This window comes from Corvus moneduloides, chromosome 29 (genome assembly GCF_009650955.1).
Source record: "Corvus moneduloides isolate bCorMon1 chromosome 29, bCorMon1.pri, whole genome shotgun sequence".
NCBI lineage: Eukaryota > Metazoa > Chordata > Aves > Passeriformes > Corvidae > Corvus > Corvus moneduloides.
The window spans coordinates 2146257-2160490 of record NC_045504.1 but is presented as its reverse complement, the minus strand read 5'-3'; the positions used below and the strand labels follow the sequence as shown (position 1 = coordinate 2160490).

The 14234-nt window shown below is 57.6% G+C and overlaps 1 protein-coding gene across 3 annotated transcripts in view; it reads right to left on the bottom strand.

Moving 5' to 3' along the window:
* GATAD2B (GATA zinc finger domain containing 2B) overlaps positions 1–14234 on the bottom strand; it is a 35051-nt gene that overhangs the window by 17244 nt on the left and 3573 nt on the right. The window contains exon 1 of one of the 3 annotated variants that reach the window (XM_032093158.1): positions 8379–8571. The exons of 1 other annotated variant lie outside the window; for it this stretch is intronic. Coding sequence is in view for 1 of the 2 variants with exons in the window: in XM_032093156.1 (XP_031949047.1) it covers positions 4555–4652 (98 nt within the window). In the remaining variant the exon portion in view is untranslated. Of the gene's footprint in view, positions 1–4554; positions 5998–8378; positions 8572–14234 lie in introns of those variants that run through there. One more of the 3 variants, XM_032093156.1, reaches the window with a different exon arrangement.

Genomic DNA, 14234 nt, shown 5'->3' with positions numbered 1-14234 from the left:
TCCTCATGGAGCTCTGACCCCTCGGAGAGCTCCAACCTCCTCAGAGAGCTCCGATCTCACAGCGCTCCGACCCCTTGGAGAGCTTCGATCTCCTCATGGAGCTCCGACCCTTTGGAGAGCTCCGATCTCACAGCGCTCCAACCCCTTGGAGAGCTTCAATCCCCTCATGGAGCTCCGACCCCTTGGAGAGCTCCAACCTCCTCGGAGAGCTCCAATCTCACAGCGCTCTGACCCCTCAGAGAGCTCTGATCCCCTCATGGAGCTCTGACCCCTCAGAGAGCTCCGATCTCCTCATGGAGCTCTGACCCCTTGGAGAGCTCTGATCCCCTTGGAAAGCTTTGATCTCCTCATGGAGCTCCGGCCCCTTGGAAAGCTCTGATCCCCTCATGGAGCTCTGACCCCTCAGAGAGCTCCGATCTCCTCATGGAGCTCTGACCCCTTGGAGAGCTCTGATCCCCTTGGAAAGTTTTGATCTCCTCATGGAGCTCCGGCCCCTTGGAAAGCTCTGATCCCCTCACAGAGCTCCAACCTCCCCAGTTCCTACCCAGGTCTGGAGCTTTCCCCTCCGAAAGGCCCTGAAATTCCCGAGAATGGTGGCACAATCCCTCCTTCGGGATTAAACCCCATGGATGCGGCTCAGCAAGGACGGCGAGCTGGGATGAACCCCCTCGGGAGCCTTGGAACGCCAGGAAATCCCCCACCGCGCGGTTTTCCAGGCAGGAATGCTCGGCAGCTCCGAGGATGGAGGCGCAGGCAGGTCCATCCCTGCCCTCCCACCTCTCCGGCTCCCCCCGCCTCGGCTCCAGGTGCAGGAATGCCCTCCGGAAAACAGGCGGGAGCCGCGGAGCCCATCCCAACCCCATCCCAAGCCTGGAGCCCATCCCAACCCCATCCCAATCCTGCTCCCAGGCTGATAAGGAACCAGCTCCGACAACAAAGAGCCACGGAAGCTCCACCTGCAAACCAGCCGGGCGAGGCCTTTCCCTGCAGAGCGGGGTTGGGACCGGGACAAACACCTGGGGAATAGCTGGGAATTCCATGTGGCTGGCTCGGGAACACCGGGAATTATTTGCTCCGCAGGAAACACAAAGTGTCCGTGCTCCAAGCGGCCACAGCAGCTGGATCCTGGGCACCTGGAGCTGCTCCACACCTGCCCAGAGCTGGCTCCGAGTCATTCCCGGGATAAAGCTTCCCTGAGCCCAACTCCTGCCAGGAGAAGGCTCCGGCTCAGGTGTAAATCCCTGGAATGACACATCCATCCAGCTGGCACACGAGTTCAGCTCCCGCTGGAGACACCGGAGCAGGGCAGGGCAGCAGGAAAACCGATGGAAATCCCAACTATGATCCCCAAAAAAGCCGGACGGAGCCTCCAAGGGAGCACCTGGGGCTCTTTCCTACCTGCCCATCCCGTCTCTCCGCACGTCTCCCAAATTTAGCCCGGCAAGCCGGGACAGGCTGCGGGAGCCGCTCCCGCCCCCGTCCCGCAGGAGTGACCCCGAGGGAATCGGGGATGTTCCAGACACCCCGGGAGCGCTCGGAGCCGCGCCCAGCGCTGCGGCTGGAGCCGCTGGGAACGCGCCAGGATCCCGGGAGCGCAGCCAGGAACGGGAATGAGAGAGCAGGAGGAGGAGGTGGGACAGGTCCACAGGACCAGCATCCCACAGGATAATCCCTGCTGGGAATAACGAGCTCCCCATGGACAGCTGGACTGACCACGGAGCCGGGAGCCAGCAGGGACATCCAGGATCTCCTGGGCCACCAACCTCCTGTTCGTCCTCGCCATGGGATGGAAGGATCCCGCAGGAATTCCAGAGATCCCCGGTCCCTCACTCACACGGACACTTCCTGCTCCATCACCAAGGCGGTGCCACGATCCCGATCCCCCCAGCATTCCCACAGCCCCCAGCATTCCCGAGCATCCCGGCAGCACCCCCAAACCTCCCCAGCATCCCGGGATCCCTGGGACATTCCAGCTCCACGCAGAGCTGGATGAGGAGCCGATCATTTGGGAAGTGACGGAAACACCGGGATGGAGAGGGAAAACCAGGTGGGAAAACAAGGCGGGAAAACAAGGCCTTGTCCAAGAAAACCACGGGAACAGCGCTCACATCCCGACGGGAACACGGCACACATCCCAATGGGAACACTGCACACATCCCAGTGGGAACAGCGCTCACATCCCGACGGGAACAGCGCTCACATCCCAATGGGAACAGTACTCACATCCCAGTGGGAACAGCGCTCACATTCCAGTGGGAACAGCGCTCACATCCCAATGGGAACAGCGCTCACATCCCAGTGGGAACACTGCACACATCCCAATGGGAACAGCGCTCACATCCCAATGGGAACAGCGCTCACATCCCGACGGGAACACTGCACACATTCCAGTGGGAACACTGCACACATCCCAATGGGAACACTGCACACATCCTGATGGGAACAGCGCTCACATCCCAGTGGGAACAGTGCTCACATCCCGACGGGAACACTGCACACATCCCAGTGGGAACAGCGCTCACATCCCAGTGGGAACACTGCACACATCCCAGTGGGAACACTGCACACATCCCGACGGGAACAGCGCTCACATCCCGACGGGAACAGCACTCACATCCCAGTGGGAACAGTGCTCACATCCCAGTGGGAACAGCGCTCACATCCCAATGGGAACAGCGCTCACATCCCAATGGGAACAGTGCTCACATCCCAGTGGGAACACTGCACACATCCCAATGGGAACAGCGCTCACATCCCAATGGGAACAGCGCTCACATCCCAGTGGGAACACTGCACACATCCCGACGGGAACACTGCACACATCCCGACGGGAACAGCGCTCACATCCTGACGGGAACACTGCACACATCCCGACGGGAACACTGCACACATCCCAGTGGGAACACTGCACACATCCCAATGGGAACAGCGCTCACATCCCAGTGGGAACACTGCACACATCCCAACAGGAACAGCGCTCACATTCCAGTGGGAACACTGCACACATCCCAGTGGGAACAGCACTCACATCCCAGTGGGAACAGCGCTCACATCCCAATGGGAACAGCGCTCACATTCCAGTGGGAACGCTGCACACATCCCGACGGGAACACTGCACACATCCCAGTGGGAACAGCGCTCACATTCCAGTGGGAACACTGCACACATCCCAATGGGAACACTGCACACATCCCAATGGGAACACTGCACACATCCCAACAGGAACAGCGCTCACATCCCAGTGGGAACAGCGCTCACATCCCAATGGGAACACTGCACACATCCCGACGGGAACACTGCACACATCCCAGTGGGAACAGCGCTCACATCCCAATGGGAACAGCGCTCACATCCCAACGGGAACAGCGCTCACATCCCCGTGGAAACACTGCACACATCCCAGTGGGAACACTGCACACATCCCAATGGGAACAGCGCTCACATCCCAGTGGGAACACTGCACACATCCCAATGGGAACAGCGCTCACATCCCGACGGGAACAGCGCTCACATCCCCGTGGGAACAGTGCTCACATCCCAGTGGGAACACTGCACACATCCCAATGGGAACAGCGCTCACATCCCCGTGGGAACACTGCACACATCCCAATGGGAACAGCGCTCACATCCCGACGGGAACAGCGCTCACATTCCAGTGGGAACAGCGCTCACATCCCAATGGGAACACTGCACACATCCCAATGGGAACAGCGCTCACATCCCAATGGGAACAGCGCTCACATCCCAATGGGAACAGCGCTCACATCCCAGTGGGAACACTGCACACATCCCAATGGGAACAGCGCTCACATCCCGACGGGAACCAGCAGTGGGATTTCAGGAGGAGCCCAGGGATGTGGCCCCGCTCGCAGGGACATGGCTCCAGGGTCTCCCAAGGGTTCCCAGCGCCCTCCCCTCCGGTATTCCAAACAAATCCGAAGCGCCGTTAGCAGGAATGGGGCCCACCACTATTTAATCCGCTCCAGAGGTTTTCCAGGCTCAGCCAGATCCAATAAAATTTAAATCAGGCTTCGGATTCGGTACTGAATGGGGCCCTTTGGCTGGAAGGGGAAGGGGAGGATCCAACTGGGAATTTCCAGAGCACTGGGAAAGCCAAGGGAGAGCTCCTGATTCCATCCAGAAATCCGCAGCAAAGAGCAGGAATTATCCCGATCCCGGGGTATCCAGCGGGTCTGGAGGCCGGACAGGCGGGAGGTTCAGTGCTGGCCCTGCTCCGGTCTCGGCACATCCCAAACCGGATCATCCGGCTCTGCCGCCCTACGGCACCGCGCTCCCGGGGATCCGGCACATCCCAGGGAACAGCCTCGGCCTCTCCCTTCAGCCTCATCTAAAAAACTCCTCCTCGTTGGAACCAAATTCCCAAATAGTGGCAAAACTCATGGAAAACTGGAGTTAAATCCATGGGGCTGCCTCCGACTGGGATTATCCCTTCCCTGAGTGCCCAGAAACGGGAACCTGGAGCTGGGGTAGAGCAAAGATTCCAGAGGCTTCCAGGGTGGGATGAGCGGGATCGGCTGGACCGGCCCGGCTGACCTTGGAATGTTTTCCAGGAATCCCGGTCTGCCAGACGCCGCCTCGCTCCGTCCCGACGGCGATTCCCGATTCTCCACGGGGACGCTGCTCCCGTCCATGGCACCACGCGCTCCTCAGCACGTTCTGCTGGCTCCGGGCGGTTTTCCTGCTCCGAAGGGCCCGGCAGGACGGGTTTGGCGTTCCCAGACAAACAAAGCAGCACCCCGTTTTCCATGGATATTGGATGCGGCGCCCACAGGGGAAAAAAAAAAATCCAACAACAACAACAACAAAAAAAAAAACCCCTCAGCGGGAGGATTTGAAAAGCTGGAACGAGCGAGTTGGGGCAAAGAAAGGAATATTCCAAGGAGAAGTGGGAATATCCAGGGAGAGATGCAGCCAGGATGGAAAATATCCCGGGATTTACCCGATGGAATCCAGAACCGAGGCTTGGCAGCACCAGGAGTTCATTCCGGCCGCAGTTTATCCAGGGAAGTCCCGGGGGGTTCCAGGCCCTTCCCAGCCTCCTTGGAGCTGTTTGCTGTGGGGTCAATCCCCACATTGGTCTTCCAGCCCCAATTCCCGGCCTCGGGCCCTCTGGAGCTCATGGAGGGCTTGTAATTCCTGATCCACCACCAGGAATGATCCCTGATCTGCCTCGAGGGATCCCTGATCCGCCATGAGGGATCCAAGTGTTCCCAGTGCCACGAGGTCTCCCCAGCACCCTCCAGTTTCCCGATCCCGCTCCAGCAGCGCTGGGAATTCCGCCAAGCGGAGCTGCCGGCAGTCCCGGAGGAGCCGAGGTGGATCCCTGGGATCCGAAGGAGCGAGGATGGGACAAACCAGCTCAGTGCCTGCTCCGCTCCTTGGGAAGCCTCTGGTATTCCCAGGAAGAGGCACCTGCGGCAGCCTCAGGGGACCCGGAGCATCCCAAACCCTCAGAGGAGGGAGATCCCTGAGAATTCCGGCCTTTCCCGACCGCAGCCCAATGACGCTCCAGCTTCCGCTCCTGGATCTGGGATCCACCACAAGGGATCTGATCCGCATGGGAAGGAGGGACACCCCGGAATAGTCCAAGCACGGTCTGGAAGGGCGGAGCACCGGGAATTCCACTCCAAGGATTCACCCCGCACCCCCAGGAACACCAGTGGATCCCGGTTGATCCCAGCAGATCCCGGGAGGCTCTCATCCTCCACCCAAGCAGCTGCGGGGCTGCTCCCAGCTCCAGCCCAGACTTCCCAGCAGGAATAAGCCCTGGAGGCAACACAGGATCCCCAAATTCCATTTGGGGCTGGAATTGCAGAATTAATCCAAACCCAACCTGATCCATAAAGCCCCACGGGAGCATCCATCCCCAGAGCCAGGGTGCTCCGAGAGGTTCCAGCCCCATCCTGATTGCTCCAAATCCAGGAGCTGCTCCAGGACATCCTCTGGATATCCAACCCCGTGAAACTGATGGAATAAAAGCCACTTAAAATCCCGTTTTCCCGGGACTAGGAACCAGCGAGATCCAACTCCTCCAACTCACCTGGGCGCGCTCCCGCTGCCCAAACCCCTTCCCCCCCGCTCCAAAATCCCAGGATCCCCCGTCAAGCCCCGCTGATCCCACGGGAAATCCGCAGGGTTGGCTCCTCATCCGGAGCCGTCCGGCTGAAATCCCGCTCCAGGGGCTTCCCGGAGGCCGGCACAAGGCGGCTCCGATTCCATCTGGGCTCGGCACATCCCGACGTCGGCGTCGTGAAACGCGTTCCGGCACGGAACACAAAATGGCTGGCTCCCAGGGCGAGCATTCCCAAGGAATGCCAGGAAAAGGATAATAACCTAAAAAGGTAATTAGGATTTAACGGCTCGGCGGCCGGGAGCGGGAGCCGGAGCGGGATCCGGGAACGCCGCTGGAAAGGGAAGGGGGGAAAAAAAACCCAACTCCACAGTTGAACAAAAACCGGGTTGCTCCCAATCCCGCTGCTCCAGGGAGGTGTCCGGGAATCCTGAGGAACACCCGGTTCCGTGCAGGAATTCTGAGGCAGGTAAGGGAGGCTCAGGGTGGCTCGCGGAAATTTTCTCCGGAGCAGGATGAGCACCGGGATTTACAGTAACGCCAAACAAAGGGAAAATCCCTGAAAAGCCCTAAAAACGGCCCCGGAGCCATCCCTGAATCTGCAGGGACAGGGCAGCTCCCGGGAGAGAAAGGGAGCGGGAATAAGAAGAAAGATTTGGGAAGACAAATGGGATGGGAGCGGGCACTGGGATGTGGCAGAGTGGGAATTCCTATGGAGCAAAGTGCTCCAGGAGTTCTGCTGTTCCCAGATCCCAGCGTGGGGACGCCTGTCCCGGCTCCGACACACTGGGCCCAGAGTCTGGATGCCCCAGATTCCGGATCCCCCGGAGCCTAGATCCCCCAGAGCCTGGATCCTGCGGATTCCGGATCCCCCAGAGCCTGGATCCTGCGGATTCCAGATTCCCTGGAGCCAGGATCCCCCAAAGCCTGGATCCTGCAGATTCCGGATTCCCTGGAGCCTGGATCCCCCAGATTCCAAATCTCCCAGAGCCTGGATCCTGTGGATTCTGGATCCCCTGGAGCCTGGATCCCCCAAAGCCTGGATCCTGCAGATTCCAGATCCCCCAGAGCCTGGATCCTGCCGATTCCAGATCCCCCAGAGCCTGGATCCCCCAAATTCCGGAACTCGCAGAGCCTGGATCCCCCAGGTTCTGGATCTTCCAGAGCCTTGATCCCCCAGAGCCTGGATTCCCTGGATTCCAGATCCCCCAGATTCTGGATCCCCCAGAGCCTGGATCCCCCAGATTCCAGATCCCTGCCACCGGCTCAGGATGTCCCCGGATTCTGCAGCTCCGGGTCAAGTACAGAACGACTGATGGGAAGCAGGAAAAGTGGGAAAGGAGGAAAATCCTCTCCTCCTCCCACCCCCAAAAAGTGCTTCCCTTCCCTCCTAAGTTTGCGTTCTTATCCAACTCCATTTCCCGGGAGCAGGGAATGCCAGGGCCATGTCTGGCCTCGCACCTCGTCCCATCCCAGGATTTTCTGGGATGCCAGAGGAGAGCGGGAATTCCAGAAGCCGCTTTATGCCCTGAAATGGGGGGGAAAGACCCAAAAAACTCCACAAAGTCTGAAAGAGAAAGAAAAAATTCCAGGAGATCCAGCTGGGACGGCCCGTTTCGGGGAAAACCAGCTGGAAAACGCTCCGGGAAAATCAAATCCAATAAAAAATGATGGGATCGAAGGTGGGGGGGGGGGAGGGAGCGCCTGGCTCCGGCCCCCTCCCCATCCGGGATGACGCAGACTTCCCAGGCTTCCTTATATAACGCTTCCCGATTTCCTCGACTGCGGGCGCTGCCTTTGTGCGGCCACTCCGGCTCCGGCTCCGGCCGGGCCATCGATCACCGATCAATAACCCGATCAATAACTCAATCAATATCACCAGGAAGCAGGAGTAGGGGGGGGGGGGGGGGGGGTGACACCGATCTAAGGCGTCGTTATTCCCGGCTTTTTTGTCACCCCTCGAGCTGGCGACAGGGAGGGTGGGATGGGATCATTCCGGCGGAATAGCGACGGTGGGAGCGTGGATGAGGTGGGGAAGGAGGTGGGGGGGGAAGGGGAGAAGGGAATCACAGATCGACTCCAACAGCAAATCCCAGCACCGGCGCTCGTTTTCTCCTTAAAATATTCCCTCGAGACATTCCCTGTTCCGTTGGCAAAAAAAATAAAAAATTCAAACAAAACCAACCAAAAAAAAAAAAAAAAAAAAAAAAAAGCGGAAAAATCGCTTCGCTCATCCATAAGGAAACCCTTTTGTCCGGTCCGAATTCCCGGTCTCACGGATACTTACAGGTACAATATTCCCGCTGCTTCGAGTTGTCAAGAAAATTAAGGAGCAGAGCGGGTGGGCTCGGGAAGGGCTTGGGAAGGAGCCGGAGGAGCTCCGGGCTGGGAAGGGCCCCGCGCTCCATCGCCCCGCGGAGCTGCAGCCGCAGCCGGAGCCGCGCTCCGAGCGGGCACTTCCCTGCCAATCATGCGCGTTCTGTTTTATTAAACAAAAGAAAAGGGGGATGCTGACTTTTTCCCATGATGCCTCGCGGGGCAGGGAAAAAGAGAAGGGAAAAAAAAAAAAAAACGGGAATAAAAAAAAAAAAAATTGGAATGACAAAAAAAAAAAAAAAAGAAACCAAAAGAAAATTTAAAAAAAAATAAATGAAAATAGATAAATGCGGTAACGGCCGGTTTGGCACATCCTGACATGGAATTGGCTCTGGATTTTGGGAGGGGGGGGTTAATTTTTCCTGGGATTTCGGCGTTGGCGCGGCCGCCCCCTCCCCGCTCCCCCTCCCCCCGCTCCTGGCCCCCCGCCAAACTTTGTCTTCATTCATGGAAGCTCCTTCCCTCCCCTGGAATTTTAACTGTTTCCCTCCCAAAAAGGAGGGTCGGGGCCTCGACGCTGGCGCCGGGATCCGCCCCTCCCATTCCCGAAAAAACGCGGCCCGAGGTTGGGTCCGACAGTGGTGGTAGAGCAGCCTCGGGATCACTCAGTCCACAGCCGTGCAGGAGAGGATGGCGAGGGATCCCGGGAATGTGCGGAGGGATCCCGGGAACGTGCAGAGGGATCCCAGGAATGTGCCGAGGGAGGTGGATGAAGATGCTGAGGGAGGTGGATGAAGATGCCGAGGGAGGTGGATGAAGATGCTGAGGGAGGTGGATGAAGGTGCCAAGGGAGGTGGATGAAGGTGCCAAGGGAGGTGGATGAAGATGCTGAGGGAGGTGGATGAAGGTGCCAAGGGAGGTGGATGAAGATGCTGAGGGAGGTGGATGAAGGTGCCAAGGGAGGTGGATGAAGATGCCGAGGGCGGTGGATGAAGATGCCGAGGGAGGTGGATGAAGATGCTGAGGGAGGTGGATGAAGATGCCGACGGAGGTGGATGAAGATGCTGAGGGAGGTGGATGAAGATGCTGAGGGAGGTGGATGAAGATGCTGAGGGAGGTGGATGAAGGTGCCAAGGGAGGTGGATGAAGATGCCGAGGGCGGTGGATGAAGATGCCAAGGGAGGTGGATGAAGATGCTGAGGGAGGTGGATGAAGATGCTGAGGGAGGTGGATGAAGATGCTGAGGGAGGTGGATGAAGATGCCGAGGGAGGTGGATGAAGGTGCCGAGGGAGGTGGATGAAGATGCCAAGGGAGGTGGATGAAGATGCTGAGGGAGGTGGATGAAGATGCTGAGGGAGGTGGATGAAGGTGCCAAGGGAGGTGGATGAAGATGCCGAGGGCGGTGGATGAAGATGCCGAGGGAGGTGGATGAAGATGCTGAGGGAGGTGGATGAAGGTGCCGAGGGAGGTGGATGAAGATGCTGAGGGAGGTGGATGAAGATGCCGAGGGAGGTGGATGAAGATGCCGAGGGAGGTGGATGAAGATGCTGAGGGAGGTGGATGAAGATGCTGAGGGAGGTGGATGAAGATGCCGAGGGAGGTGGATGAAGGTGCCGAGGGAGGTGGATGAAGATGCCGAGGGAGGTGGATGAAGGTGCCGAGGGAGGTGGATGAAGGTGCCGAGGGAGGTGGATGAAGATGCTGAGGGAGGTGGATGAAGATGCCAAGGGAGGTGGATGAAGATGCTGAGGGAGGTGGATGAAGGTGCCAAGGGAGGTGGATGAAGGTGCCGACGGACACGCCAGGAAGGTGCCGAGGGATGTCAAGGAAGACGCCCAAATCCCGGCAAAGACGCCAAAGGATGCCAAGGAAGGCGCTGGAGGAGATGCTGAGGGATGTGAGGAAGGCGCCAAAGGATCCCAGCAAAGATCCGAGGGAGCGGGCGAAGACGCCGGAGAAGACGCCGAGGATTCCCAGGGAAGATGCCAAGAGGTCCCAGGGAAGATGCCAAGGGATGCTGGAGAGGGTCGGAATGGGTTGGGAGATGCCACCTGCGGGGCCGACCCTGGAGCAGGAGGATCCAGTGGGATTTTGGCTCTCCCGAACCAGCCCAATTCCAGAGGCGCCCAATTCCCGCTCCGGGTCCCCACGGCTGAGGGTGTCCCGAGGAGGGAGCAGCGGGAAGAGGATGGTGACGCCTTCAGGGCCTCGTTAAGGAATTAACGAGCGCTTGGAGCATCCAGCACACGGAGAACCCGGGATGGAGAATGCCAGAGATGGAGAACCCGCTTTTAAACTAAAAGACGGGAGATTCAGATTGGATATCTGGAATTCCCTGTGAGGGTGGCGAGGCCCTGGCACAGGTTATCCCAGGAATCTGAGGCTGCCCCATCCCTGGAAGTGCTCAAGGCCAGGCTGGACAGGGCTTGGAGCAGATGGAAGCTGTTGGATTCCCCCGAAACACACCGATAATCCCGTCATTCCCAACATCCACGGCTTTATTCCACCTCTGAGGTGTAGGAGTCTGGGAATTCCGCAGCATTCCAGCAGCCCCAGTTTGCCTTTATTGGATAAAATGGAACAATCTGGTTTCCAAAGGGGGAAAGGATTAATTAGCTTTAATTGCACGCTCGTTTCCATGGATTTATCAGCTAATGAGGGGGTGGGATGGGCCCTGGGATGATTTATTCCAGGCCGTGCACATGGAAAACGCAGAGGTCGCAGGGGAGAGGCAAAATTCCTTGATTTCTCCATTCCCTGGTTTTTTTTAGGACCATTCCAGGCTGTTTCCACCCTCCCCATGTTCCTCCAGCCCTTCCAGCCCTGTTTTATGCCAGGTGAAGATTCGGAACGGGATGAAAACCTTCCCAGCACACTCGGGGAGGTCGATCCCTCCCATCCTTCCTCATGCCCCGGCCTCCATCCCGCTGCTCCGACCTTTCCGATGGATCTTCCCGGCCAGGATGGGCAAAGGAAGAACTAAAACATCATTGAACTGAATTTTGTTTTTTTTTTTTTCCTATGGATCCATTCCCTGGGAGCTTCTGCTTCCAGGCTGAAAAGATCTTTGAGGAAGTGTCTGCCCAGAGTTCCTTTTATCCCAAATCCAAAGGATCCTTGGATCTTCTGCCCCACTGGTGTAATCCCTCCATGACACGTCTCCCCCAAAACAGGGGATTCCTGGATCCAACTCCCTCCTCCTGATCCGCCAGCAGCCAGCACCATCCCGATCCAGCTTCAGGTTGACACCGCGTACTCGGGAAGAGATTTTGGGAAAACTGGAGGGCGATTAAGCAGGGAAAGGGATGATTTTTCCCCAAATTTGCCATCCCATGGGAATCCAAAGCCGGTCGACCTCCAGAGAAGGCACCGCTCAAGGAGGTCCCACCAACAAACTCAATGCGGCGTGATCCCATTTCCTACGGATTCATCCCAGTCCCAGCTGGGATTGACCCCTCCAAACCCTGGCTTTGCCTGATCCTCTGGGAATTTGGGATCTGCTCCCCTCCCTCGCTCTTCCCGGCGACGTCGCCGTGAACATGGGATTCCCAATCCCAGCGCTATCCCGACGGACAGCGGCGCCATTCCCACCCTCCTTAACCACATCCAGCAGCTCCCACTTCCCAATCCAGCTGCTTCCAGCACTTCCAGGTAAAACCAGCGAGCGGAACGTTGACTTCCTGCATTTCCAGACCCAACCTTGAGGCCCATTCCTTGGAAAACAAGACCTGGGCATCTTCCCACTCTTCCAAGGCCACGGGAGCGTCGTTCCGAACACACCGGTGACTCCGGCCACGGATCCCGAGGCACTGCTGGTGGTTTGCAGGAATTCTTGCAAGGAATGAACAACCAGCCGTGGGAATGCCCCCCTCGCAAGAGTAGGTGTTGGAATTTGTCAGGGCTCCAAGATTTAATTGGAACCCAGGATTTAATAAGGAGAAAGGGAAAATCCACCAGGTTTGGAGCTACTCAAGAAGGACCACGGGATCATTTCGGAATTCCCTGGAATTCTGCATCGCTCCGACCGGCGGCTTTTCCCTCAGAACTCCCCACTTTTGGAGGCAGCATGGGGTGGATGTTGGGATGTGTTTGAGGAGCGGGAAAATTCCTTATGGACACGGGAGCAGCTCCTCCACCTGCGCCCATCATCCTTGAGCTGAGCTTGAACTGGGAGCAAACTGGGAGGAGCTGAGATTCCCAACCCTTCCCTCATCCAAGGATCCAACTTGGGACGAATCCCTGGAGCATCGACCTTAAAATTCCCTGGGGGATCCCATGGGAAACAGCCCGAGCAGGTTTTCCAGCAGTCCCTCCCTAAAAACCGGGATTTGGGGAGTGCAGACGGAGCAGCTGCACCTGGAGGTGTCCCGAAAAACGCCCTGGATTTTGGGGAATTTTAGGTGGATTTTGGGGAACTTCTCGCTCGCGACCAACTGGGAAACCAAAAATTTCACTGGAAAACCACTGTTTTCCATGAAAAAGTGCTTGAATTCCAAGAAATAACCCCAAAACAGGATTGGGGAAGCACATGGAGCCTCTGTGGGACCCTCTCCCTCCACACAGCGCCCAGAATTCCGGATCTTTTGTCTTCCCAGGGCCTAAACTTAATCTGATTCCACTCAAACAGCGGCTCCAGCATGGAAAAAGGGCAGAACCACCGGGAATGAGGATTTATCCCAATCCCATGGATCATCTCCCACAAACGGCCGGAAAAGAAACAAGGAAACCGTTCCACCTGTCAGGGCAGAAGGGAGAATCCCAGCTCTCCATCTCCTTCCAGGACTCGCTGCTCAGCAGAGCGGGATCGTGATGGAGCTTCTCACATGGATCAGAGGAAACTGGGAAGCTGGAGCTGCCTCCACCAGGGATTTTGGGGGGAAAACAACTGGATTTGGTGTCCAGGAACAGCATTCCAGCAGGACACATCCTCCTTCGTGGCTGGGAGCCTCAAGGAATGCACTTCCATGTTTCTGTGCAGTAGGGATGCGAGCAAGAGGAGTTTGGGATGGGCAGGAGAGGGATGGAAAGGATCCCAACGTAAGAGTTCTGTGGAAATCCGGCCTCTTTCCTCCAAAATCTCCTTCCCAGACTTTGCTCCTGCCTTGGGAAGAGGAAGGAGACTCCTCAGGAGAAGCCCGGCCATCGAGTCCTGGCAGGGAACGGCAGCACTGGGAGAAGGGTTTGTATTCCCTGCAATGGGCTTGGATCCCATTTCCAGCCCCGACACCGGAGCACCGACCGGGCTGATGGATCATCCCGGAATGATGGACGTCCTCCCTATGGAAGCACCAGGCTCTGCTCCCAGGGACAGATCCCGGGATGGGTGACAAGGAGCAGCCTCCCCTTCCCAAGGGATACACGGCTTTGGCTCAGCCTCATCCCAAAAAATCCCAGGATTCACGCATCCATCTCCTGAGACTCCATGAAGACCAAATTTTATCGGGAAAAACACACCAGGCATGGAAAACACGCACAAATCCAACTCTTCCCATCATCCGGCTCCTCCGCCCGCAAGGAACCGGCGCAGATTCCACCAGGAATTCCGAAACGGGACAATTTCAGGATTCGGCCCCAAAATCCACACTGAAACCTCATCAAGTGGAACCTACGGAGCAGGGACGGAACAACATGGATGCGATGCGGATCCATGGAAATAAAACCCGGCCTCCTCAGCGCCGGGCTCGGGGCTAATTTTAGGCTTGGAAGCGCCGCTCCCAACACCCTCCGGATTCCAAAGGCTGGTGCTGCTCTTCAGAGGGATTTCAGGCATATTCCGGATACCACAATCCCAAATGCCCGGATAAGATTCCAGGTCCAAGGGGCTGA